Genomic DNA, 27367 nt, shown 5'->3' with positions numbered 1-27367 from the left:
CTACATGGAGGACTCCTGGGTACATAGACTGTTGGGAAAACACTTGTGGAGACACCTTTGGGCTTAGAAATGGGGAGTTTGTAAATGGTTATAGCCTAATTCTGAACTTGCGCCCTACTCTGATGTGCCATCTCACTGCGCGAGGGACCCTGCGGGCTCGGCCAGCCGAGTGCCAAGCTGGGCCTGGCAGGGGGGCGTCATGGGACATGGATGAGCTCTTCCCTCCCAGAAGGTGGCCCGGGGAGGGCCACACGGCTGATGAGAGGGACCCACCAAGGGTGAGAGGGCCTGGGAGCTGTGATGGTGGAGGAATGGATGGGGAGCCTGGAAGTAGGGGACTCCCTCATTCTTTGCTTCCCCTCAGCTACCTTGTCTGGGCCCCAGGACCGAGGGTCCAGGTGAGGTTTTCAGCCCTTGGAATTGGTCCTGGGGGTGACCACGTGCCCACCCTCCTCCCCAATCCGCTCTCTCCCTTGATGCCATTATCAGACTTAGCAGCGGCAGTGGCTTGGCAGCTCCTTGAGGGCAGGCCAGGCGTTGTCTATATTCTGTGACTTTCCCAGCAAAATGGGCCGCACACAGGAGGCACTTCATAAATATTTCTTGGCTCCTTGAGTGAATACTATAACTTCTTTCTCTGGCCTCTCAAGGATATGAGTCTTCTTCCTCATTTTGTCATTGAGGCAGTGGGGTTTCGGGATGGAGCACTAGCGATATGACCTCGTGAGAGTCAGAGAGCCACTTAGGGCCCTTTCAAATCCTCACCTTCCTTAGCATCAACTTGAAGCATTGGTTCCAAGGCAGAAGAGCAGCACGAGCCAAGCCATGGGGGCCAAGTGACTTGCCCAGGAAGTGTCTACGGCCACTTTTGAATCTGGGGTCTCCCATCTAGGTCCGGCTCTCTATCCACAGAGCCTGCCAGCTGCCGTCTGGGGAGCTTTCCAAGCACGAGTTCCAGGAAAGAGCATCGGCTCTCCGCAGCTGGAAGGCATTCCCACTCGAGTTTTCCTACACAGAATGAAACCATCCCTTTCTCGCTGGATAAGTGCCGTGCGTGTTTATTTCCCATCAGGCCTCTCCTGCCTCCAGGGGTATTTCACTCCTGAGGATTCCACTTTGTTTTCCGTTGACATGAAGCCCGTGGATTTGGTGGCCTCCGAGCGTGTGGGCCTTGGGCAAGGTTGGCCTTTGGTTCTGGCTGTGCCCACCCACCAGCTCTCTGGTACGGTGTGGCTTTGCAGGGCCCAATACAAGCATCACTCCGTGGCTAGTTCAGCCAACTGGGTCACTTAATGAGGTGATTGTTTCGGGTCGGGAAGGGTGTGACCCTGCGTAATAAGAGCCTCGGCTGGCAGCCAAATCACTTTACCACCTGAATCGTGAGGTAATTCCTTGGAAATGCCATTCCTGGAGTTTTGAATATCTGTTACTTTGGGAAAGGGAATGTGGAGGAAAGCAGAGATCAGGAGATGTGTCTAATGACACACACACACACACTGGTGGGCCGGGCGCCTTTGACACCTCTTTTCTCCATGTGGGCCTCTTTGTTTCTCCTTGTTTTGGGTCCTCCTGCCTGTTCCAATTTCCCAGAACCTGTTTTCCCCAGCCTTCCTCGGGAGCCTCACCCATAAGCTATTCCTTATGACTTTTTCCCTCCAAGAATTCTGCTGAGGGCTCAAGGGACTGACTGTGGCCCAGAGGCACTTGGCTTCTGGGAAATGTGGAGCTGCTTGAAACCTGGCTTCTCTCTTTGGCCCTTTCAAGTGAGCAGCCATTTGTGTGGGGGTCCAAGTGAGGGGCCCAAGATAGCAGGAAAAGGCCTTAAATGATGACTCTTGAAGGGATACCAAGAGACTGCCAGTCCTGGCTCTCCGAGAGTGCAGGGTCTACTGGAGAGTAAGACACAGGGCCAGACAACAACTGAAAGGCAAGAGTATGGGAGAATCTTTTGGGGTAGCTCAGGTCCTGGACTGTGTGAGGCCCAAGCCAGCATTGGTGTGTGTGTGCAGGGGGAACTTGCCCATTTCAGAGATGCCTCTGCCCTTGGTTGTACTCCCAATCAGTGGGGGAGTCCCTGAACAGGACCCCCATCTCCTGAGGGCTCCTGGCCCTGCCCCCTTCACTCCCAGCTCAGCTCTTCTGCCAGCCTTGCCCAGTGGAGGTCTTCTCTCCTTGGGACATTCCCCAGGTCCCCCCTGGATATTCTTGAGAGTAGGGACAGTCCTGCTTCGTTGTGTGCATATCCCCAGGACTTAGTATGGCTTAGCACATAGTAGGTGCTTAATAAATGCTGTCTGTCAGTTATGAGCTTTGAACCCCTTCCCAGGTCAGCTGGAATGGCATAGTGTTGTCTCAGACCCAGTCATAGGCTCAAAGATTTGTTTATATATTTTGGGGAAAATTTTTATTTTATTAATTTAGACTATTTTTCTATGGTTATAAGATTCATGTTCTTCCCCCCCCCCCGCCCCCGCCCTGACCTCTCTCCCATAGCTGATATGCAATTCTACTGGGTTTTACATGTGTTATTGATCAAGGCCCTAATTTCCATATTATTGATATTTGCACTAGGGTGATAATTCAGAGTCTCCATCCCCAATCATGTCCCCATCGACCCATGTGATCAGGCAGTTGTTTTTCTTCTGGGTTTCCGCTCCCACAGTTCTTTCTCAGAAGTCCCTCAGAATTGTCCTGGATCATTGCATTGCTGATAGTAGAGAAGTCCATTACATTCGATTGTGCCACAGTGTATCCATCTCTGGGTACAACATTCTCCTGGTTTTGCTCCTTTCACTCTGCATCCATTCCTGGAGGTCTTTCCAGTTCACATGGAGTCCGTCATTCCTTTGAGCATGATAGTATTCCATCACCATCAGATACCACAGTTTGTTCAGCCATTCCCCAATTGGAGGGCATCCCCTCATTTTCCAATTTCAAAGATTTATTTTGAGGGAAAGACCGTACAGATGTTTTAGACTCACATTTTTTAAAATTTAGATTTATTTATTTATTCAATTTATAACATTATTTCTTGGTTACAAGACCTATATTATTTCCCTCCCTCCCCTCCCTCCACCCTTTTAGTGTCACATTTTACAAATGAGGAAACTGAGGCCTAGAGAGCAATCATACAAGTAGGAAATGGCTGAGCTGGGAATTGAGCCCAGGTCTGCAGCTGGCTGTAGAGGCCAGTCTTTCCATGGTGTCATAATACTTCAAGGAATGACTATTAACTTTTTTTCTTTTTGATTGAGTTCTGCTTTGAAAATGAGTAATGCATTCCTGGGGCATTTGTCCTGAGAGAGCTTCATGTATTCGGCCAATATGGATGATTCACCATTTGGCCGAGCCTATTAAGCATGATTAATGACAGGAAGATGGTGGGAGGCCCACGGTCATCCCTTTACTTGTCCAGGAAATCTCATGCCACTCACAAGGATGGAGAACCTGACAGCAATCAGTCTGTCCCAGAGGCTATTCATTCCCCATCACTTTGGTGCTTTGCCTATCGGGCAGGCAGCTCATCAGCCCAGGCCACCACGCCTTGGGAGCTCCCAGGCCCGGGGCCAGCCAGCTGGGGGGTTGCACCAGAGGTCTCTCCTGAACTTAGCTCTGGCCACTTCCCCGGGGCCCTCCCTCTCCAGTCTCTTGCAGCTAACGAGCAGAGAACGGGCGTGATTGCCCCACGCTTGTCTGCCAGTCTCCTTCCCTTCCCTTGCTTGCCTCGAAAGGTTTTTAGTCACCAACAGGTGCTTCGTGAGCCCGGGTGCACACGGAGAAGTTGAGTCCAATGGCTTGGTCTCGTGGCCTCATCTGGAGAGCCTGGCCCAGGTGAGGAAGGGCGGCTGTCCACTTGGTCCTGACGGGGTAAGCGAATGCTTGCTCAGGACCTGGTCAGAGGGTCGATTTGCATACCTTCCTCACCCCTACTTTCTCAATCTCTTCCCCCCTTATTTCCTCTTTTTCCAGCTGAGTTGGCAAGAAACTAGCAGGAGGCCAGCATGGTTTTAAAAAAAGTTTTAGGAGGATAGCTAGGTAGCTCAGTGGATGGAGATCCAGGCCTAGAGATGGGAGGTCCTGGGTTCAAATCTGGCCTCAGACACTTCCCAGCTGTTTGACCCTGGGCAAGTCACTTAACCCCATTGCCTAGCCCTGACCACTCTTCTGCCTTAGAACCAATACACAGTGTTGACCCCAAGACGGAAGGTGAGGGTTTAAAAAAGAAACCAAACAGTTTTGGTCATCGAGGAGGGGCAGGATAAGGCTCGGGATTCTGACGCTGTCCTCCAGGGTGTTAGCTGTCCCTTGATTTTTGTCACTGCCTGTTTGGTAAGCCTGACACCCAAGTCTTTAAGCAAGTCATTTAACAAATGATAGTAATTTTTTAAACCCTTACTAGTAACAACTCTAAAATAGGAGGGCAGGGGCTAGTCAAACAAAGGGTTAAGTGACTTGCCCAGGGTCACACAGCTAGGAAGTGTCTGAGGCTACATTTGAACCCAGGACCTCCTGACTCCAAGCTTGGTGCTCTATCCACTAAGCCCTCTAGCTGCCCCAACAAATAGTTACACGGGGCCTACTCCTTGTGTTTGGAGCTGTAGGTGTATGGAGCTGGAAGATGGATGTAGATGCACTATTATTAGATTAGAATGAGGTAAATGAATAGGACTGGCCTTGCAGGGTCTGAGGGCTTGTCTCCCCCTCCCTTGTCCGTCCACCCTCCTCTGGTGGGGCTGCGTGTCAGGGATATTGTGGAGAGAGTTTGTGTGGGGCTAGAGCTAGGGACAAGGGTCTCCACGGCAGATTGTGGGTGTGTGTGTGGAGGCACCAAAGAGCCTCAGCATCCTTCGCAAGAAGGCTCAGATTCACTCTGCCCCTCTCTCCCACTGGAGGGGATTTCAGCTCTGTATGAGACCCCCAAAAAGCTTTGGGTTAGAGGAGTCCCGGGGAGGGGGCTACCTGGAGACGTTGAGAGGGCCTCGGACCGTGGGGAGGCCCCGTCCCAGCTCTGCCCGGACCCTGCCCCCTGGAGTGTAAAGAGACAGAGTCACACCAGCAGCTGGCAGCCCCTTCCTGAGAGCTCTCCCTTGGGGTCATGGCCACATAGCCGCTGCCTATGCTGGGCTCGCTGATGGGCCAGTTGTGCTGCCAGACCCTGTCCTGTTGGCTGTCCAGGCGCTGACCGTTGTTGAGCATAGGCGGGATGAGCACCCCGGGGGCGGGAAGTCCTTTAAAAGCTGGGGGCTTCCACCGGAAGTGGCTGCTTGTTGGCCCTTTCCAGGGGTCTTCCTGGGCAGAGGGGGTCAGCTTCCACCAGAAGTGGCTGCTTGCTGGCCCTTTCCGGGGGTCTTCCTGGGCAGAGGGGGTCAGCTTCCACCAGAAGTGGCTGCTTGCTGGCCCTTTCCGGGGGGTCTTCCTGGGCAGAGGGGGTCAGCTTCCACAGGAAGTGGCTGCTTGCTGGCCCTTTCCGGGGGGTCTTCCTGGGCAGAGGGGGTCAGCTTCCACAGGAAGTGGCTGCTTGCTGGCCCTTTCCGGGGGGTCTTCCTGGGCAGAGGGGGTCAGCTTCCACAGGAAGTGGCTGCTTGCTGGCCCTTTCCGGAGGGTCTTCCTGGGCAGAGGGGTTCAGCTACCACCAGAAGTGGCTGCTTGCTGGCCCTTTCCGGGGGTCTTCCTGGGCAGAGGGGGTCAGCTTCCACCAGAAGTGGCTGCTTGCTGGCCCTTTCCGGGGGGTCTTCCTGGGCAGAGGGGGTCAGCTTCCACAGGAAGTGGCTGCTTGCTGGCCCTTTCCGGAGGGTCTTCCTGGGCAGAGGGGTTCAGCTACCACCAGAAGTGGCTGCTTGCTGGCCCTTTCCGGGGGGTCTTCCTGGGCAGAGGGGGTCAGCTTCCACAGGAAGTGGCTGCTTGCTGGCCCTTTCCGGGGGTCTTCCTGGGCAGAGGGGGTCAGCTTCCACAGGAAGTGGCTGCTTGCTGTCCCTTTCCGGGGGTCTTCCTGGGCAGAGGGGTTCGGCAGTTAGCTGGTGTGAAGGGTGCAGGGAGGGAGGAAGAGGCTCCTGCCTGGCACCCCACTCTGTGGGCAGCCGCCGTCCTTTTCTGTTTCTGTCCAGCTGTTTTTAAAGCCTCCCCTTTGGTGTAAGAGGAGAGCGGGGAGGGCGAGGCAGGCAGTTTAGGGGCTCGCCCACTGTTGTTGGACATCCATCAGGGGGCACGAAGGCAGGCAGAAAGCGGGCCCTGCCCTCCCTTGAAGGGGGGCGCCCTGCTGTGTGCAGGGCAGAAGCAAGGACAGATTGGACGAGTCTCAGGGAAGTCATCGCAGTGCAGGAGGCCTCAGAGAGGCTTCCTGCAGAGGGCGGCCCTTCGGCCGCGTCTTTAAGGAGGGAGCCAGAGCGTCCTGGTTGGCGGAGCAGCCGGTGGATGTGCTCAGGGGGCCGTGTGTGGGAGGACCCCGGAGGAGACCCTGGTCACCAGCTAGAGGAGAGTGAGGACTGGATGGAGGTGGGAGGAGGGAGGAAGCCAAGGGAGGGGGCAGCGGGGTGGCTCAGGGATAGAGAGCCAGGCCTGGAGACGGGAGGGCCTGGCTTTGCGTCCGGCCTCGCACACTTCCTAGCTGGTGACCCTGGGCAAGTCATCGCACGCCAGTCGCTTAGCCTTCTTTGACCGCCTGCCTCGGAGCCAACCTTTAGTTTTGATTCTAAGGCCGAAGGGAAGGGCTTAAAACGAACCGCGTCCCCCGTACTTGGGGATCCTCCCCACCCCCTAGCAGCCCTGCTCTGGGCAGCTCTTGAGGGCCCTGGCCGGGGGCCCCGCATGGGGGAGGGGCTCCCCAAGGGATCGCATCCCCAGGCCTGTCTGCCAAATTCTGCGGACTGTTTGGTTGGATCCCAGGCCCGGGGGTGCTCCGTCCGCTCCAGCCTGCTGGTTCCTGGGTGCTCGGCTGTGGGGACGGCAGGGCCAGCCTCGGGCAGGGAGCAGGGAGGCATCGAGGGTAGGCCAGCGTCCAGATGTTGTGTGGCTTGGGGGGCATCTCGGCCTGCCGTCTCCTCGGGGAAGGCCGGCCGGCCGGCCGCGCATGCGGACGGATTCCCCTCCCCGCTAGAGGTCAGAGCCTGCCTTTGACCTGACTTGGGATCTCTGTCTTCCGCAGGCCAGACCCCGGAGCAGCTCACCATGTCCCAGTCGGGTGGCGATAAGAAGGTAACGTGGCTGTTGTGCTTTGAGTGAGTGTCGGGAGACCCCCTTCCGGGAGCAGTTGTGGGAGGCTGCTGTGCCGCAGACCACATCGCAGAGCTTTCTGGCCTTCGCTCTGCGCCTGGTGAAGGGTCGGCCGTGAAGGGTTTCCGGCTTTCTTTAGGAGATTATAAAACGGCAGAGATTGGGGGAAAATCCTTTTTTGGGGTAAAAAGTCTTCAGGGCCTTTCCCACAGAGAATGAAGGAAATCTGTCATTTTTGACCAAGTAAACGTGGGGTACATCGATGAACATAGACACCCATTTGCCATTTGGACTGATACACCAGCCAGCTCTTTGCTTTCCATTTGGAAGCTCACTATCCAGTTGTTCCTGGGGATAGTCACCATTTGGGTGCGAGAGCTCTTCACGGAGCGCTTGGAGTTGTAGGAATCGGTAGAGTGGGAACTGAGTCGAGAGACCTGGGTTCGAATCTCACCTGTGACGCTTATGAGAGAGGTGCTTGTGATCGGGTCCTTGACCCTTTCTTGGGGTCTGTCCCCTCATCTAGGAAACAAAGATGAGCATTGCCTTCCCTCCCTCAGAGGGTTAGTCCTGGAAAAGTGCTTCGGGATCCTTCAAGCGCTCTACAAATGCTGCTTGCCTTTGCTTGGCCCCCCATTAGGATGGGAAGCGCTCCCGGCCCTCATCCCTGAAATGAGGCTCACTTTATACATTTTTCTGGACAGTTTTAGTCATTGGAGTCTACGATTTGGGCTGCTTTTAAACCCTTCTGCCCTCATGTTCCCTCCGCTTGGGGATCACTGAGGCAGGAGGCTTGGAGGGGTCTGAGGAGTCGCTGTCTCTCTTCACATAGCCTCCAGTTCACCAAGAATCTGGAGACTCTGGCGGGGAGGCTCGGGGCTCAGCCAGGGCCCGCTCACCCGGTGATGGTGGCAGCGGCCCAGTCAGCACCCGGACCTCCGGACTTCCAGTCCTTTCCCTTTGCAGGGGCCACCCGTGTCTCAGGGAACCCCCAAGTCATTTTTGTAACTGTAGATCCTCCATCTTCAGTTTTTTCAGGGGGCCTCTGGGGTTACTGTAGTGGCTTGAGATTGGCGGCTCCATGGATCTGTCTTCTGGGACATGGTTGCCCGGAGAGTCCCTTTGCCAGCCGCCGCTCTTTCTCCTTCATAGCCAGCCTCAGTTCTTTCCGACGTCACCCTCTTCCCATTGCTCCTGGAACCCTGGTCCTACTAGGAGCAGACGGTCTTCCTCTCACAGTCCTCCATCTCTTCGCAGTTGCCGAGAGCTGGCCCTGGAGACCCTGGGCGATAAGGACCTTCTCGTAACCCTGGAGGCTGCACACGCCTCGTGGCTCACCGCTCTATCTGCCTCCCCTTCCTTCTACGCGCCCTGCCTGGGTCCTAGTACCTCTTCCCCACCAGCCCTCAGGTGGTCGTCTTTTGCAGAGTCCAAGGCCTTCCCACCGTCCCAGAGCCGACCTTTCCACGCGGTGGGCCTCCAGATGTCTCAGTTCCGGTGGTTGGCACCGTCAGTGGACCTCAGCCACATGAAGGGGCTGTAAGACCCTTGAGGGCATCAAGCCTCCATGATGCAGAACTCTGAACTCCCTTGACTAGGACTTCCTGCCCTTCTAGCTCTGCCTGATCCTTCATAAACCCATTCTCTGCCCCTTTCCTTAGGCTATCCCTCCTGCTCTGGCCTTACTCTGCTCCCTCTAAAACCTAGTCTCTTCCAACTCACCGGGCATCTCGCAGGTATTGGGGTCGGTCCAGCGGCCCCTCTGCCCAGATGGGGCGTCACGGTTGGAGTAAGGAGATGAGACACACCGTGCATTCAGCCCACATAGCTTAGGGAAACTATTACTGATTGAGATAGAGAAAGGTAAACTGAGGGGAACTGTTTCTTCTTACAGTGACTGCTGTCCTCTGGCTTAGGAGTAGAGAGAGCTGCTAGAGGGGAACCACCCCAAGGATCTCCTAGTTACAAAGGCGATAGATGAGACACTGCTAGTACAGGGGAATCTGCCACACAGGGATCCTGGCACACAGGGATGCTGGTACACAGAGGACTGCCTATAAGGGACTGCCCTGGGGTTTGCCTATTGATCCCTATTGATGGCTGATGGATCAATCTACTTCCTGACCTCCTCCCTCCCTCCCTCCCTCCCTTTTCCAACCCTCTGCTACCTCCCAATTCTTCTTGAAGCCTTTGGCTCCTTCCCTCCCCCCTACGTGAAATATAAAGATCTTCTTTTACTTTTTCAAATAGGGGTTTATTGGGATAACAGGATGGGAAACTGAGGAAAATGGGGTGAGGGTTTCCCTAATCTATATGGGGAATTTGAGAGGGTTATGGAAATAGTCCAGTAACAAAGGTGAGATGAAGAACAGTTAGATAAATGGAGAACAACAGCTAAGATCTTCTTTCTTCTTTTACAACACCATGAAGGTCTCTCAGTTTCTCCTGGCCAGCTTAAACTCTCAGAGAGAGACAACCAACTCAGAAGCCAAGTTTCTCCTTCTTCTCCTCTCTCCGTGGCCAGAAAACCCCAACTCTTGGTCAGTCAAAATCTCAGAGAGCGCAGGGGTCTCCCCTTGATCAGAAAGTCCCCCAAAACGAGCCAGCACCATCAGGGTCTTCAGCCACTCCTCCTGGGAACATTCCGTTTTAGAATCTTGGTCTTGATGGACAAAACGTGTCCCCAGCTTAGTCTCTTGCATCTTGGCTTGTCCTTCAAAACCTCTCTCTCTTCATGCCTCTTCCACAATATGCAGGCATCACGCACAGTGCTCTGCCATAGTACGGTGGTTCATTTATTATATAGGTTTTCAGATACATGCACAAATGTGACATTCTACAGTTTGACTGTATATGATCAAATCACCTAAACAACGCTCTTGTGATGTTACCTACAACAAAGAATTCTGTGATCATTTACGAGGTTTCTACAACACTCTGTGATAGACATGATTAATGTGAACAAAGCCACGTGTAGGTTAGCATCCCTTGACCTGCTGAGAGGATCCCTGTGCTTTAGACCAGCTTTCACTGTCCATCATAATTGCTTGGGAGATGATCAACAAAACATCTTCGTATCTAGGTGTGAGGGCTTAAAGCAGGCCAGTTCTGGGGTTTTCCTCAGTTTACAGTTTCTGTTTTTCTTGCGTTACTTTGAAGTGCCCAGCGATGTTGCTTGGCTTCTGTTCCAACAAATTCATTGGAGTGTGGTAACTGTAGGAGAAGATTCATTATGGTACTCAAGGTTTCAGCTGGTGTTTATTGTAGGGCCTTGGAGCGTGTCTTGTGCTTGAGAAAGGAGGGGTCATGGGCAGTAATCTTTGGGCTTTTATTCTGTAATTGCAATCTTTTGGGGGTAATAACCTAGGGGGCTTAAAGTAGGGTATATATTGATCCTATAAGTATTTGCTTTCATGTTATTTCTCCTGTATTGGGGAGAGAATAATAATCATAAAAGTCCACTAGTGGGGAAAATTTGGGGAAAGAAGTCACAGAGGGGGATTAGCGGGGGGCCCTCAATCTGGGGTCTGCTTTGCTGACCTCCTTTCCTCGGACCGTGACCTTGTCAACTGGTTGGAGTATGTTGGCCTCTGGCACTCAGGCACTAAATCCAGCGGCTCCTTCTGAGTTTTATTCTTGAAGCATTTGATGCTGGGCCACTCTTTCCTTCCTGTCTCTGTCATTCTGTCTGTCTCTCTGTCTCTGTCTCTGTCTCTTCCTCCCTCTTCCTCCCTCTTTCTCCCTCTGCCTCTCTCATGTTTTGGTCCTGCATCTCTTCTGCTTGCTGACGTTTTAAATGAGGTTTTGGAAGAGGCGATCTCTAAGGCGCCTTTTGCATTGAAATTCAGCGTTGTTTTTAGGTGTAGAAAACATCAGAAGTGTACGTTCCATGTGGTGTCCTTGGTAGGGACCAGTGTAAAAGTCATCATGATGGAACATGAAATCGACGGGGTCGGTCACCCAGTGACCACCCCGAGCCTGCGGCCAGTTGGGTTTGGGGGATGGACACGGCGATTCCTGCCAGTGGCTCTCCTCAGAGCAGGACCTTGGAGTGGCATTAACAAGAGAAGCTGTTTCGTCCTGAATTAATTGAACAAAATCTTTTGTCTTCACGTTAGTCATTTTGCATCCTCCCCGTGACAAAGACCGATTAGTCCATCCCATCAGCCCAGAAACCTTGTCTGGCAAAGGATGCCCTCTTCTGTCCTAGTAGCCCCCACCTCTCTCTCTGGGAGGATGGAGGATGTATGGATGTTCTTTGCTTTGTTCCCAAGCCCGCGAGTGGCTGTTCCATTGCCAGATCTTTCCATTTCACAGATGTTGCCATTGTCCGTGTTCTTCGGCTCAGCTTCCTTCACCCTGCACGTCTCTGAAGGCCTCATAGCTCTCATTCTTAGTAAGCAGTAACATGGCATAGATTGGTTCATTGGCCATTGGGAAATTGACGGGTTCTACTTTTTTCTAGCACCCCCCATTACCTCGAAGAGTACTGGGGCCCAGGTTAGTGCTAGGTGGGGAATGGGAAAGACCCGAGTTCAAATCTAGCCTCAGACACCACCTGTGTGACCTTGAGCAAGTCATGTCACCGCCCTCTGCCTCAGTTTCCTTAGCCTTAAAACAGGGATGATCATGACACCTACCTTCCATCTGAGATCAGATCATTTGTGAAACTGTTGTCCAGCCTTAAAGGGCCTCCCATGTAAATGCTGCCTATTATGATTTGGGTCTACCTTGGCCCTTTGTTTCCCATTGACTTCTTGGGCTCTCTGCCCCAGGTCAAAGGTAGGCTAATCCTTCTTCTTGTACAGTTCCTAACTGATGCTGGGCTTCAGGGCACCGGCTCCCCCCTTCCCAACGGGGGGAACAGGAATGGGGCCTGAGGTCCAGTTTGCATGGAATGCCACGAGCCCCGGGGCTTCCATGGGCATTTTTGGATAGTGTCTTCAGGGGGCCTCTTAGAGGCTGTTAGTTAAGACCAACAGCTCTTCCTGTCCTTTGACCACAAGCTGTTGGGGAATTGGCTCAGAATGAGGAGAAAGTGAGTGCAGAGAAGCACCCCCAGGGGAGGGCCGAACACCCTCAGACAGCTGAAAGGGGAACCACTGCCCTACTCCAGGCCGTGACGGTGACCGAATCGCCAGCTTCCAAATGAGGAAGGGCCTCTGGGAGCCAAAGGGCTCCTCCTTGACGCCCTTATTGGGTAGCTCCGGCACCGAGGCCTAAAGAGATTGCTGACACGTTCCAGGCCGGACATCTGGTGAGTAAGGGCCGGGGCAGGAGCCGGGCCTAGTCCAGAGGCATCCAGTGCAGCCCAAACCAGGTTAAAATGGCATTGGGGAACAGCTAACAAGCCGGATAAAAACAGTAAAACGTAGAGTGCTGCCCTCCAAAGCCAAGGCAGAATGTGGCCCAGAGATCCCTCTGTGGGGTTTGGAGGCCCTCTTTCTTTTGGGCTTTGTCCCCTGGTTTGCCTCTCATAAAGGCTTCTTCTGGGGGTCAGGGGCACCTGACAGGCCTTGCGGAGGGGCCCACCATGGGGCACGTCAGCTAGTTTGCTGCTTTGTCTTCTCAGGCTACGTGTTTTTGTCTCATTTTTAAATTGAAACTCTTTTTAATAGATCAATGCTGGGCTTCTTCCCATTCCTCCACTGTTGGAAAAAAATAGAAAACGAAAAGCAGTGAATTGAGAGGCAGATCTAGAGATAGGAGGCCCGTCCTGGGTTCCGGTAGGGCCTCAGACACTTCCTAGGCGGGTGACCATGCCCTTATTGCCTAGCCCTTACTGTTCTTCTGCCTGGAACCCATCCACAGTGTTTGGTCTGAGACGGAAGGGGGGGGGGGCTTAAAAATGGAGAAATAAAATGAAAATGTTTTAAGAAGAAAAAAGAAAGCCTTGTAGCAAACATGCTTAGTTAATAGAACCACGTTCCGGTTCCAAGTGCCTGTGTCCTTCCTCCCCAAGCCCATCCCTTCTCTGTGAGGAGGTGGGCAGCTGGCTTCTGCCGGGGCCTGAGGACGCACGGTCAGTCATTGCATGGACCCTGGTTAAATGTTGAGAAGATGGTCACTCAGGGTCTGGCCGGGAGCTGAGGGCTTCTGGCTGTGGCAAAGGGCCAAAGGGGATCTGCCTGCCAGCTTGGAGAGTTAGGAAAGAAGCCCTCATTTTCCAGGGGGCCTTGGTGTTTGCCGAAGGCCTTTGAGGTTGGCCTGTAGGGCTGGTGTGAGGAAGAGGAGGGTCAGAGAAGGGATGGAGGGCGGGCCCCCAGGGTGTTGGGGCCTCCCTCCCTCTCTTGGGCCTCCCTCCCTCCGAGCTCTTCCCATGATGCCGTATGGTACGACACAACTTTGAGATCCCCACGTTCGCAGACGGGCCCATTTGGTGATGAGATGAGTAAGGAGAGCTGGGGGTGGGCCCCCGGGTGGCCCCAGGGGGAGGATGGGTGGGAGGGGAGCACCGTGGCAGAGACTGGCCAAGAACTGGCGCCCCATCCCCCAAGCCTGGTCCGAGGAATGCAGGACTGCTTTGGTTTGACTCTCACGTTGTAAACACCCACATAGCCACGTCACCAGCTTCTGTCATGGCCACCAGCCAGGGATGTTGAGATCATTTCACTGTATATGTTTTTTCCTTTGGATTAATTTAGATTTCTTTCCTTTTTCTCCCCTAGCTTCCTTCTGAGACAGCAGGTTATGTGGGATTCGCTAATCTGCCGAATCAGGTCCACAGGAAGTCTGTCAAGAAGGGATTCGAGTTCACCCTCATGGTGGTTGGTGAGCGCTTTCTCCTTATTGTGACTTGTTGTAAATAAAAATGGCGTCGGGGCCGGTGGGTGGCTCAGTGGATCGAGAGCCAGGTCTAGAGACAGGAAGTCCTGGGTTCAAATTTGGCCTCAAAAACTTGCTAGTTGTAGGACCCTGAGCACTTATCCCCCGTCGCCTAGTCCCTTTCACTCTTCTGCCTTGGAACCAGTGCACAGTCTTGATTCTTGATAGAAGGTGAGGGTGAAAACAAACTGTTGTCCAATGAGTCGTTACTTGAAATTAGACTAAAAGAGTCAATTAAGTAAGTGGCTCAGAGGAGAGAGTACTAGACTTGGAATCAGCAAGCCCCATCTTCCTAAATTCAAATATGGTCTCGGATACTTGCCAGCAGTGAGACCCTGGGCAAGTCACTTCACCTTTGGCCTCATTTTCTTCATTTGTAAAATGAGCTGGAGAAGGAAACGGCCAACCACTCCAGTATCTCTGCCGAGAAAACCCCAAATGGAACCACGAAGAGCCAAACACAGACCAAGAACATCCATTTCGGTTAGATTGTTATAATGCGAGCTAAACCTACCCAAGGCTTGTGAGCCTCAGTGACCGCAGGGACTTGTGTGGGCCGGGCTGAGAAGGTTTCTTGGAAGACTCTCATTTGTCTGTGTGAAACTGAGCCCAAACCCTCTTAATAATCAATAAGCCCGTGTGAAGGCGTTTGCTGATTGGTCGGGATCCACGTCAGAGGTGAAGCCATCCCTGCCCCCAGGAAGCTTTCATTTGGATGGGGGAGACCACCTGCACGTATCTAGTACGTGCACATGAGTGCGAGGAGTGCCCTCGCGCCGGCGGTGAGGATGGGAGGGCAGATGGCACTTGAACTGGGTCTTAATAGAGAGAAGCAGGGCAAAGGTGTGCCCATGTGTGAGAAAGGGCCAGTTTGCTGGTATGTTTGGACTGCAGAGTGTGTGGGGGTTAAGGTATAGACAGATCAAAGATGGGAAGGGGCCAAGTCATGAAGACCTTTACACACCAGAGGCATTTCCGCGGGATCCTTGGCTCCATCTCATTTTGGCCTCCCCCAAGTTTCTCCCCTGTGCTTTGGCATGGTCGCACATGACTTTGGCCCCACGGTGTAAACCTGGGCAGCTCCCCCAGCCTGGAGAGGCTCCGAGGGCCCACCTCAGCTGGGGCTGGCCACTGGTTGCCCAGACTGTGGAAGAGAGAGCCCTCCCTCCGGGGATGGATATTTTGGAGAGGTCCAGGCCAAAGAGACGACTCGGGGTGGGCTCCAGGGACAAAGAGGGAACATCTGAGTTGAACTTTGACTAAAAGAAGGAGAGCTCTTAGCAATTGGAGATGGGCTGTGTATGTTGGGAGGATGTGTCCATTCTAGGCATGAGGGAATAGGATGGGCAGAGATATGGAGACAGGAGAGGACAGGCTCCTCACCTGGGGTTAGAGAGTGGCCCAGCTTGGCTGGAATCCCGGAGATAGGAAGGGAACTAGGATGAAATCAGGTAGATTGTGGGTAGGTTGAGGAGGGCTTTGAATGCCAGGGCCAGGAAGGGGTGCCACAGGCCCTTGGGAGGTGCCCTAGGGTTTGGAGCAGGGGACATCCATGACCACAGAGGTGCAACAGGAAGTTTACTTGGGGGTGTAGAGGAGGTGCTGGAGAGGAGAGAGGTGAGAGGCAAAAGGCCCGGACGTACAAGGACCCCCGGGAGGCCAACGTTTCACTTCTCTTCCCCATCGGCACCATACGTTAGGCCATAGAAGGCTGAAGGGCTCAGACCCTAAGAAAAGCTGACCATAGCCAGTGGAAGCCACTGGATTTCCATGAGCCAGTCCGAGGCCTCCATGGACTGGTCAGCTGAGACATTGACAACTCAAGTATCAAGGCCAGTCAGGAGAGGAGATCTTGGGCTGTGGTGTGGTTCTAAGCTGAGGAGTCCAACAGGTTCAGCTGTGGATATGGAAACTAAGCCAGACCTTCCTGGCCTGCTCAGATTTCTTCGGCAGTTTTTCAAGCCACCCATGTGACCTCCAAACAGTAAGTGGTAAGACAAGATCTCCAAAAACGAGGTCTAAGAGGGATGCCAGGCAGGTATTGCAATGTCACTCTGCTGGTTAGACCTGCCTGAGTCATGAATGGGGAACCACCGAATACCCAGGTCTGACCTGGGAGCTTGGGGGAGCAGCGGCCAGACGATGATGTGTAGCAGGGGAGAGAGGACAGCCGCCATTTGGACTAGGCTTCCCATCCACTTGGAGCCTTTTTATTTCTGGAGACTTTAGAATGTTTATTGGCCTCTTGTTTTTATATCATCTTGATTTCCAAATATATCCATCTGCCCTCCCTCATGCAGTCGCTCATCTCTTAGAGCAAAGAATAAAAAAGAGGAAACAACAGTTGAGCATAAATAACCAAAACAGGGGGCAGCTAGGTGGCTCAGTGGATTGAGAGTCAGGCCTAGAGACGAAAGGTCCTAGATTCAAATCTGGCCTCTGTAACCCTGAAAATGTGATTTGCCAAGACTGTGAATTGCCAAAACTGTAAAGATAATTTTTAGTGTCTTGATTTAAAAATCTAAAATTAAGTGGTCGCCATGGGAAAATTCCCAAATATGAAAATACCCAAGTCAGCTGGGTTTTATGGAGATTTTAATTAATACAAACAAAGGAATTAAGGGAAAGAGAGAGAGAGAGAGAGAGAGAGAGAGAGAGAGAGAGAGAGAGAGAGAGAGAGAGAGAGAGAGAGAGAGAGAAAGAGAGAATAGTAGAAAGGGCCTAGACCAAACCTTCGAACTCCAACAACTAACTTCCAATTCAAAACTCCCTCCAACTCAGTAAGTCCCTTCCTTTTAAAGAAATTTTCTCTTATGTCACCTCCTCTAAATTTTTACATCTACCAATCACAATAGACACTTTTCCCCAGGACTGCCCATTCTTAGTTCTCATCTTCTTTTGTTCTCACCTTCTCTGGTTAGATAAAATCTACTGAGTACTTCACACCTCTTTTGTTAAGCTTGCCTTTTGTAAGTTGCTTGACCTTTTAGATATTAATTTAACCTTTATAGGTATTGAGTACCTTTTTGTATTAGATCTAAAAAGAGACCTTGCTTAAGGTTTTAGCTTCACTATAAGTATGAGTTAGGGACTTTTCATTGTTCAATCAGGAGTTTTCAACTTTATCTTCCCCTAAGGCACTGTCTGAGTAGGGCGGAGTAATTTTAAAAGTTCTAATTCCTGATCAAGTACCTCCATTGTTAAAAATGGGGAATAGCTTAATCAAATCTTCTGAAGTAGAGTCTGAGCAGTTTTAAGATTCACACCTCAGACACTTCCCAGCAGTGTGACCCTGGGCAAGTCACTTAACCCCCATTGCCTAACCCTTAACCACTCTTCTGCCTTGGAGCCTATATACAGTATTTACTCCACAATGGAAGGTAAGGGTTTAAAAAAAAAAAGAAATAACCAACACACCATCATCTCAGTAAGCATTTATAAAGCACCTACTGTGTGCACAGCCATGGGGACTCCAGGAAAGGCAAACACAAAGGTCCCTGCCCTTCAGGAGCTCCTCTCCACTGGGGGAGGCAGTCTGCAAGTGACTGTGTCTCTATGAGACGCCAGATGTCACTGGAGGACCACAGGTTCTGGGTTCCATCCCTATCCCTACTATGTTCTTGTGTCTCCTGGGCCAGGGGCTGCTCGGTGTGTGCTTTCCCTTTTCTTGTTGTAGTTTGCATGTAGGCCGCTGTAGTCCTCGGGCGGTTGTTTGCCCGGTGCTGCTGTCCCACCTGCCTCCACATCCTCAGGGCACAGCTTGTTCTACTTTGTGTCTGGTCCTTGGCTAGCGCAGGAAGCGCCGCTGGCGGTCAGGCCCCTGGTGTTTGGGGTAGCTGACTTTATCCTGGACCTCCCCGGGACAGTACGCCTCATGGGACGCTCTCCGGGGTGGGGAGCGCCAGCGTTTTCAGTGACTCCTTTTTCTGATTCTAATGCCAGCATATATGGATCCCATTTGGGATCTTAAGAAACAGAGGCAAGAAGCAGGGGTTCAGAGCAGTTTTCTGTGGTCTTTGGACTGGCTCTTGTGTTTCCCAGCATCCCCAGATGGTCCTCTTTGCGAGAAGTCACCGTCCATTCAGCCCTTCCCGTTGGCAGTGCCATCCTGCTTTGGGAGTTTTCCCTCCTGTGATCTCGGCTGGTTTCTCCTCCTGCCTTTGTGTCCCCTCCAGGGTATGGCAGGGCTGACCCCCAGACGGCTGTGAATCCTATTCCTGCTCTCCTGTGACTGTCTCGAGCTCCCACTCCCCTTTGCTGATGTCTTCTGCACTCCCCTGAGGAGCCCAGCAGGGCCGAGGAGGGCCGCCGTTCAGGGCCAGCCTCTCCTCCACTCTCAGAGATAGAATGGAAGACGTTATTTTTAACGTATCAGACGGGCAGCCACCGGCTCCTCTGGGTGGTCGAAGGCCTCTTGGCCGGCCCTGGCCGAATGGTCAGATTTCCTCTCTGCCTGTTGTCAGGCGCAGGGCCTGCTTTGGAGAAGGTCCTTCTGTCTCAGACTCGGTACTGAGTTCTGGTTCCGGGTCTCCCGGACGGAGGGAGCCGCTCAGAAGGTGGACACTGGGGCTCCGTGTCCCCCCGGCCACAGCACAGGAGGCACCCTTCAGAGAGACGAGGGTCATTGCTCTGCTCAGGGGTCTCCGAGGGTTTCTGGGTCTCTCTCGGCCACTTCCTGGTCAACTGACCTGGGCCGAGCTCTCTCCTTGAGGGGCGGGGGAGGGGCTCCCAGTGGACCCCTGGAGCCTGCCCGAGGGGAGGGGCGCCATGGGAGTGGCTGTCTGCCCTGCGAGGGACAGTCAGACGCCTCATGGCCACTTCTGAGAAACCAGCCTGGGGGTCAAAGCCGTGGATTTTCCAGGAGGCGCCTCCGAGTAGGGCTGCTGTCCTGGGAAGGTGGATTCCAGACATAGTTCAGGCCTTGGCGCTCCGGCTAGCATTAGGGTTGAGCCGCCCCAGGGCCAGGAGGGCGACGTGCCGGGGGCCATCGCAGCTCTGCTGGCTTGGGAAACACTCTCCAGGCGAGAGCTCCTGAGGTCTTCCTCACAATGGCCCAAACCCACCAGGGACCTCGGGGTCCCCGCCAGCCTCCTCTCGGGGGTCAGGTGGGGAGCCCCGTGTCCTGGATGTCTTCCAGCAGGTGGGGCATTGGGGGGGAGGGGGCGCCCGCTCAGGCCTGGCCTGTGTGGGCTGACCCGAAAGGTCCCTCCCTAGTCGGAGGGTCTGTTTGTACCTTGCCCTGAATCAGAGGAAGTTGTGTTGCCAGCTGTGTTTGAGATAGTTTATAGAAAAGAATCAAAGCTTAGGGTTTGATTTCCTGCCTGGGCAGCACTGAGACTTCAAAGCCCCGAGGAAGGTGCGCTGGAGGGATGGGGCTTCTGATTGTGTTCCAACAATAGAGCCTGGCGTTCGGGGCCCTGAGTCACCAGCCAGCACCCGCAGGCCTGGGGAGGTCGCTGCACGGGGAGGCCTGCATCGCCGGACCTGTGGGCCTCACTGGTCCCAGGGAGCCGTTTTATGAAGGGCTCTTTAGAGAGACTTTCTGTCTTAGGAACAGCTGTCAGGCAGAAGGGCAGGGCCTGGGCACCGGGGGTTAAGAGCCAGGTAGCCTGAGGCCAGATCGGAAGTCAGGACCTCCCGTGTCCGGAGCTCCCCCCTTGCTGTTTCCCTGGGTGCCCTTCTGTGGCTCTGGGGGGTCTCCAGCCCCTGCCCGGAGCTTTTGGAGCGAGGCCCAGGGCACCCGCAGAGAGCAGCACGTTTAATCCCTGGTTTTCTTCCAGGTGAATCCGGTTTAGGAAAATCCACCCTGATTAACAGCCTGTTTTTGACTGATCTTTACCCAGAACGCTACATTCCTGGAGCCGCAGGTATGTGGGCCACAGACACGTGTTTGCCAATCCAGGCCAGCCGGCACAAAGGCTGTCTGCCTGCCGCGCCCCTCTGGAGAGCGGAGGGCTCTGAGCCTGCCCGGGGCCCACTGAGAGACCCGGGGAGCCCCAGCTCTGGGGGGCTGTGCGTGGCAGTGCTTGTGTGTGCGTGTGAGTTGGCTCGCTTGGCCCCGTGGAGGGGGCTCGTCCCAGGAAGCACAGGCCAGGGAGCCCCCAGGCTGCGTGGGGCTGCAGGCCACCCTGCCGGTGCCCTCTGCTCTCAGGGAGCTGGTGGGTCCCGAGCGCCCCTCCGGCCTCTCTCCCACCCCCTTCCTCTGAGTGACCCAGGCTGGCTGGGATGGGCACAGGAGAGCGACGTGCGCCTCTAGAGGACGGCCTCCACCGCCCCCAGCTTTGCCCCTCTAGACCTTAGATTCCTTCCCTATTGGGCATGGAGTGCGTGCTCTGTGCGAGGGCCTCGGGGGTCCCAGGGGCCGGGAGCCCCTAGGCTGGCCTGCATCTCCTCATCTGTCCTGGGAGTGACGATAGCACCCACCTGGCAGGATCGGGGCGGATCCGGCGTGTCTGCGCATGGGAAGCCCCTGGCAGCCTTACTGGAGACCGAACCTGCCAGGCCCTTTGGATGGCTGCAGCCCCTCGCAGACTCTGGCAGCCTCGCAGGTGCTCCCTCAGGCCGTCCGCCTTGGAGGCCTGGACACAGGCTGGGATAGCCTGCCGGGGGCCCTCTGAGCCCACATGCCTCCCGAGGCCCCGGGCGGATGCCGCTGCCTGCTGGGAAGGGCCTGGGGCAGCCTGTCGGAGGGGGGCCTCTGCATGAGCCATTTTCTGTTGCAGAGAAAATCGAGAGGACGGTGGAGATCGAAGCTTCGACGGTGGAAATCGAGGAGCGCGGCGTGAAGCTGCGGCTCACGGTGGTGGACACCCCGGGATACGGAGACGCCATTAATAGTCAAGACTGGTACGTGGGCCTGGCGGGGCGGCACAGGCGGGCCTCGGGCCCACAGCTTCAGGCAGCAGACACAAGGGCAGGCAGAAACCCTGCCTCGGTCCTCCCCGGGAGGGGAAGCTCTATCCTGAAGGGGTGCCAGGGTGCCCCGCGCTAATTCTCTGTAAACCCGGGGCCTCCCCCAAATGCTAGGTGGAAATGGAGATTTGGGGCTGGGCAGGAAGGCTTTGCTGCGCCCCGGGAGTGATGGCCGTTCCTCGGAGGGCCCCAGGGCCACACGGTCTGGTCACGCGTCTCCTTGGCCTCTCCCTCCTGTCACCATTTTCTTCCTCAGGACGTGCCGGAGCGCCGACTCTCCAGAGCCGGTCTGGGTGTTGTCTGGTCAGTGGCAGCCTGAATCGGAGGCCTGTGAGGTCCCCTCCAGCTGCCTTCTTGGAGGTGCCACGGTGGTGGGAGAGGAGACTGAGGCCGGGCCACCGGCCCGCTCCCAAGTCTCCAGAGTCCCTCTCTCGTTCGAGGAGCTTGAGCTAGGGAGGTTTTGTCCCAACGGGGTCGCTAGTGGGCCGGGGATCTTGGGCCCCACAAAGGCCCCGCGTCCTGGGTCGCCCCCACGGAGGCAGGGATTGAGCCGAGCGGCCGGACCTCAGGAGGGCCGGCCGCCGGGCCTAGCGCTGCCGTGTTAGCATCGGGAGTGGGTCCAAGGGTGGGTGGGCCTTGACCCCGACCTCTGTCCAGCTCTGTTTATCTGTGCCGCTTCCTCCGCAGCAGATGTCTCTGCTGCTGGTAGATGGGGCTGCAGGGGAGTGGGCTGGGCAGGAAAATGTATGCAGGGGCCAGGAAAGGACAGCCCGGGAGCCAGCCTCTGGCTTTGGAGCGTCCCTCAGAGGTGCTGAAAACGCAGAATTGTAGCAAGTCAGAATTTGTGTAGACCCGTCCCGTAACCTGTTAAATGCCCCCCTGTCTACACTGGCTTTTTGAAAGGCCGTCTTGGGGAGCAGAACTCATGCTGGACTTGCAAGACCATTTGGCCTGGGTTCAGATTTTCGTGTCCCTGTTTCTACATCTGTAAAATGGGCAAATAGCCATTGAACTGCTTGCTTTACAGGGAGCTGCAAGAGGAGGTCGTGTTTCAGAAGCCCCAGATAAATGGGAGAGGGGGCTCCTGTGGGGAATGGGGTATCTCCCATGTTTCATATGGATCCACAGTGTCTGATGCAGAACCTTCTGCTTGGTCCTTTACAAGTGTTTCTTGAAAGGAAATAAGTGGCCGTGATCCTGGGGGGCCTCATTGCACTTATTTTTTCTAAGCCACCTCTCTGCCTTTCAGTTCTGTCTCCTCCTGGCCAGTGGCCCTGTGGGTCTGGTTCTCTTAGCTCCTGGTGCAGATCCAGACAGTCCTCCTTGTTTCCCTGCCTCTCTAAGGGGCAACAAGGGCCCCCGGCTCTCTGGCCAGCCCTCTCCTCGGCGTGTCTGTCCGCCGTTGTCCTTTCATCCCTTCACCAGCACTGGTGGCAGCCCTCCTCGGCCTGAGGAGGTGGCATTCAGGGGTGTCTGTGGCCCACAAAAGGCTGATCTGTTGGGAAGGCACTTCCTAGGCTGGGCCTTTGTCCACAGTAAGTCTGTAAGCGCACCCTGCGGGGGCCCAGAGCTAAGTAAGGGGAATGCAGATACAGGCCACAAGAACGACAATCCCTGTCCTCAAGGAGCTTCTATTCTAATGGGGAGACGGGCCATAAAAGGGGTGAAACAGGGGTGATGGAGGCGTCTGGGTTTCTGCCTGATGAGAGCTGGCTGGCCTGGGTGCCCCCTTCAGAGGAGCTTCCGAGAGGAGCCCTCCAGTGGAGGAGAGGTTCCCAGGGTGTAACGTTAAAATTTAGGGGAGACTGAGGCAGGTAGAAATTAGTTTCTGCAAGGAGTATTATATTTTTTAGAGGTTTATTAAAGGTTAAAGATTAAAGAATATACAAGTAAGAAACATGTGCCTAGGTCAGAGGCCTAGACAAAATAACCTCACATCACGCAAGAGACGCATCTGCTCCAAAATGGAAGTCCAAAAGAGAGCCAAAAGCTTTTGCAATCAGGTTAAATACCTTCTCAATCTCGGCCCAGGTGAGATTACAAAGCATTCTGGGGAAGTGGAGCAAGGAATTGTGGGGATTGAAGTCCAGAGTTCAAGTCCAATTTTACAAGGGGCTGCCAGATTTCGATGGAGGAGGAGTGGTGGGGAACAAGGCTTGTTTGGGCCCCTCAGTCTCCTTTCCTGTGGAGGCCCTCAGACATCATTCAGCTCCCAACAAGTGTTTGTTCAGCCCCCGGAGCATTAGGCCCCCTGCCAGACCTTGAGGAGAGGAGACCAAGACCAGTGCCGCCATGTTGGAGGACCTCTGGGAACCGAGGCTGGGTCCTCCACTCTGTGTGTGGCCTCTGGGACGGAGGGCCTCGGGGGTGCGATTCAGGCCCCTTTGCATTGGTAGAACATGCTACGTTTCATTTTGTCATTGTTCTTTTTGCAATCCTCGCCTTCCATCTTCGAATCGATGCGGCATTGGTTCCAAGGCAGAAGAGCCGAAAGGGCCAGGCCATGGGGTGCAGGGACTTGTCCAGGGTCCCACAGCTGGGAAGTGACTGAGACCTCCTGTGTCTAAGCCTGGCCTTCCCTCTCCAGAGCCTCAGAACACCACACTGTTTAAAGCACTTTTGTCATCACGGTCTATTGGACCTTCCAATGGGAGGTGGCCGGCCAGATGTTCTCCCCATTTTACAGAAGAGGGAGCCAAGGCTAACAGCTAGATAATGGCTTCAAACTCGCCCTGCAGGGGCTCAGCTGGCGATGGTGAAGGACCCCAGCCTCTAGGGACACTGTGCACCACGCATGAAGAGCCAGAGTCAAATCCAGCCTCAGACACACACTAGCCAGGGGCCCTTGGGGCACGTCGCCCGGCCTCTGGACCTCGGTTCCCTCAGCTGTAAAATGGGGGTGATAATAGCCGCTCCCTGCCAGCGTCGTGGGGAGGCTGTGTTGGCATGTAAAGCGCCCTCTAAGGGCTCCCTCCTGCCATTGCTGTCTTGGCCCTTGGCTGTCCCGTCTGTTCTGTGGGTCAGCCAGGGGCCCGGAGCAAATCATGCTCTATCCTGCCTCTGGGAGGACAGAGGGGGGGTGGCGGGCCGGGGCTGGCCTGGTGGAGGGACAGGCAAGTGCTGGGCTCAGGCTTTCTGGGAATTTTCATTCTAGAAGCAACAGTTCAGAACAGCTGGATGTGGTTTTCTTGGTCAGTCAGCAAGCATTGATGAAACCCCTGCTCTGGGCTGGGTGTCCCAGCCTCCCTCGGCTCACCTTCCAAGGGGAGAGGGACGGCCGTCCGTACAAGGCAGTGCAGCGTGCCTGGGCGGCGCGGAGTCTCCCGGGAAGCGCAGAGCGCTGCAGACGTCCAGGGAAGCCGGGGTCCAGAGCAGGGTGGGTGGGCGGCTCTCCAGGTCCTCGGAGCTCTCCGCCCCTCGCCGAGGGAATGGGCCGCCTCTTGGTGGGTGGCTGGTCTTCAGGCCACTGGTGGAGGGAGTGGCGCGAGGCCAGAGGTGCAGGGCTGGGCGGCCCCCTGGACATGCTTGGGCTGAAGACCTGGGGAGGGGGAGCCGCGTCCGTGTCCCGGCCCCTTTCTGGGCTCTCACGGGGTGTCAGCCTGGGAAGCTTTTCCTGGCCTCGGCTCTGGGGGCCGTGTTCATCTCTGCCTCGGCGTGTCCCCCCCCCCGTGGAACATCTGCAGGGCCTGTTTGGGGACTACAAGGCTGGTGCAGGCTCCGCTGCGGGCCAGGAGAGAGCAGTGATGTCAGGGCAGGTGCTTCCTGGAAGTCAGGAGGCACCACGCATGGCGGCCAGACCAGGAGGGGATTTACAGCCAGGAACGCTCTCCCCATTGTTTGGGCTTCCCCTCCTGCCCGAGCCTCAGGGGCCTCCAAGCTGCGTGGACTTTTTTAAACCCTTCCCTTCAATTGAGAACCAATTCTGACTATTGATTTCAGGGCAGTCAGGGCTGGGCACGTAGGCTTGAGTGACTCGCCCAGGGTCGCCCAGCTGGGAAGTGTCTGAGGCCACATTTGAATGGAGGACCTCCTGGCTCTAGGCCTGGCTCTCCATCCACTGAGCTACCCGGCTGCCCCCCCATGGACATTTTGGGGCTTCTAGGAGCTGAGGCACGGCCTCCTGGGCGCCCGAGGGCTTGGGAGCTGTTGTGGACCCTCGGCACGGCTCCGTGCTCATTCAGTGCAGGAAGCCTTCCTTCCCACTCGGGGAGGACTCGCCGAGCTTTGTCCCGGCCGGCCATGGTGAGGCAGGCCCCCAGGGAAGGGAGCCCATGGATAACCAAAGGATTCCCTCAGCTTTTAACCGGCCCCAACCTCCTGGGAGCAGTCAGAACGACGCGGTCAAGACTCCCTGCTAGGGCTCGGGAGAGGAATATTAGCCGAGACATCTCATAGGACACCGGAGTTGGGAATGTTGGGCTAGGCCTTAGGCTGCCCTCTGAAGTAGGTGCTACCATGGGCTCTATTGTACTGGTGGGGAAACTGAGGCTGAGGTGTGTGTGACCTGACTAGGGTCACACAGTTAGAATGTCAGAGCTAGAATCTTAGGAACCATCTAGTTCAGGCCCCACATTTTATGTTCTTTTAAATTTAAATTTAAAATTTTTGCATTTTAATTTTGCCCCTTTTTACAATGAACCTGACAAACCTAACATTTCAATATATGAAGAACAATAAAAAGAAGATTGAATATGAAACCATGGTTTTAAAAAATGTATGTTAAATTTGACACAAAACAACTCTTCCTGCTGGGCTGTGTCTCCTTCTGAACTCTCTTCTGCTCTTTTCTAGATTTTAAGAGGGTTTCCTTGAGGCTCTTTTCATATCCCTCCCCCTGCCCACCCCTCTTCTCCCTCCATTAAAACTAGGAAGAATAATAAAGCCAAATGAGCCCCACCATGACTCCGCTTGAAGCACTGGGTCTTGGTTTTGCCTTGGGTCCATCTCTCCGCTGGAATCCTGATAGATCCTTGACCTTATTGTGGTCCAGGGTTCAGTTGGGCCCCCAGGTTGCTCACTGACATCATTCTGTGGTGGCCCATCTTGTTTCTGATCGGGCCAGGCTCCGAGGGGAGGTAACTGCCCTGACGCCCGTAGCCAGGGAGTAGCAGAGCCAAAGCCTGAGTCATATTTGGGGCCCTGGGATTGGGTGTTTCCAGCTTTTCCTCCCCAGCCCCTTTGGGGACTCGAGAGGAGGAGGAGGAAGAGGGCCTTGCCCTGGAATTACGGGGTTCTTTCTGACACGGTGGGAAGAGAGCCATGTACACAGAACGTGTTAGACCCAACCTCTCACCCCTGCGTGATGGGGTGGGGAAGATGCCGAGCCTGGAGGCAGGAAATCTGTGGGTGACTCTTGGCTCCTGGACAAATGTGCTGGCTGTAGGGTTTTTGACAAGTTCTCTCGTTTCTTGGAGATTCAGAGTCTCTTCCTGCCAAAGCAATGTTTCATTCATGCCTTTGTGCAAGTGTGTGCCATGGGATGGAACTGGGTTCCGGTTGGTCTGCCTCGGTCCTCAGCCAGTGGATGTGAGGGAGAGAAGGATGGGGAGGTCCTTAAGGACCTCTGGCCCCCAGCAGGCACAGAGCCCCTGCCAGCCTGGGAGGGCAGGAAGCTGAGCACTCCCCTAATATCTCACTGATAAAAACACTAGCTTTTATTTTTAAAATTTGGAATGGGAAAGGGGCCTTGGTGATTGTCTCCAACCTTGTCATTTTTAATAGATGAGGAAACTGAGGCCCAGACTTGTAGAATCACTCAGAGCAGACGTAGCAGGGGCTCTGATTTATTTGGTTTCTTGGGCACCCTTTTTCTTTAAAGCAGGACTTTTGCCTTGGGGACCTGAAGCCAAGCTCTGGGAATCATTTACTGGTGGGATCCCTTCATAGGGGGACCTCACGCCCTGGTGGAGGCCCAGAACTTTGAGCATTTCTTTGCTGTAGGATTCAGTAGTTTTTCTCTTTGAACTGTGGCCTTCAGCCATCTGCATGGGCCTAGGGGCTGCTCCCTTGCCTGCATACAGCCTTCTTCCTTTCCATCCCCCATCTTGCTCTTTGTGGCCTGTGACGGTCACCCTTTGCAACGTCCTGCTTCTCTGGATGTTGGAGTCTGTTCACGTGGGGCCTGGGGATGGGACTGTGAGAAAGCGCTGGATTGTTCGGAGACCCGCTGCCCTTCTCTTCAGGGGCACCACCCTGCCCCTCTCTGGAGGTCCTCGATGGGTCCCACTCCCCACTGCCCGCTGGGTGGTGCCTGTCTTTAGTTCTCCGCACGTTGTGGCGGTTCAGCCTGTTGCTGTAGAGCAAACCTGGTCGCGGGTCTGGACTGGCAGGTGGGGCCTTCTTGTACCCAGAAGCAGCTAGCCTGAGGCCCTCCTCTTCCTCAGCTGGGGGCCCAGCTCCAGGGGCCTTGCTGCCTTGTCCC

General features: G+C 54.8%; 1 protein-coding gene across 7 annotated transcripts in view; it reads left to right on the top strand.

The window, feature by feature from the left end:
• The window catches only part of LOC100029569 (septin-2), a 123264-nt gene that overhangs the window by 13023 nt on the left and 82874 nt on the right, over positions 1 to 27367 (top strand). For 6 of the 7 annotated variants that reach the window (XM_007490475.3, XM_007490473.3, XM_016432523.2 and 3 more), the window contains exons 2-5: positions 7142 to 7191; positions 13878 to 13980; positions 19815 to 19901; positions 20757 to 20880. In XM_007490475.3, the coding sequence (XP_007490537.2) occupies positions 7165 to 7191; positions 13878 to 13980; positions 19815 to 19901; positions 20757 to 20880 (341 nt within the window). In that variant the 5' untranslated portion in view covers positions 7142 to 7164. The remainder of the gene's footprint in view (positions 1 to 7141; positions 7192 to 13877; positions 13981 to 19814; positions 19902 to 20756; positions 20881 to 27367) is intronic. The other variant, XM_007490474.3, reaches the window with a different exon arrangement.

This window comes from Monodelphis domestica, chromosome 3 (genome assembly GCF_027887165.1).
Source record: "Monodelphis domestica isolate mMonDom1 chromosome 3, mMonDom1.pri, whole genome shotgun sequence".
In the NCBI taxonomy this organism is placed as follows: domain Eukaryota; kingdom Metazoa; phylum Chordata; class Mammalia; order Didelphimorphia; family Didelphidae; genus Monodelphis; species Monodelphis domestica.
Note: the sequence above shows the minus strand (reverse complement) of the source record. Positions and strands in the feature narration are given on the sequence as shown.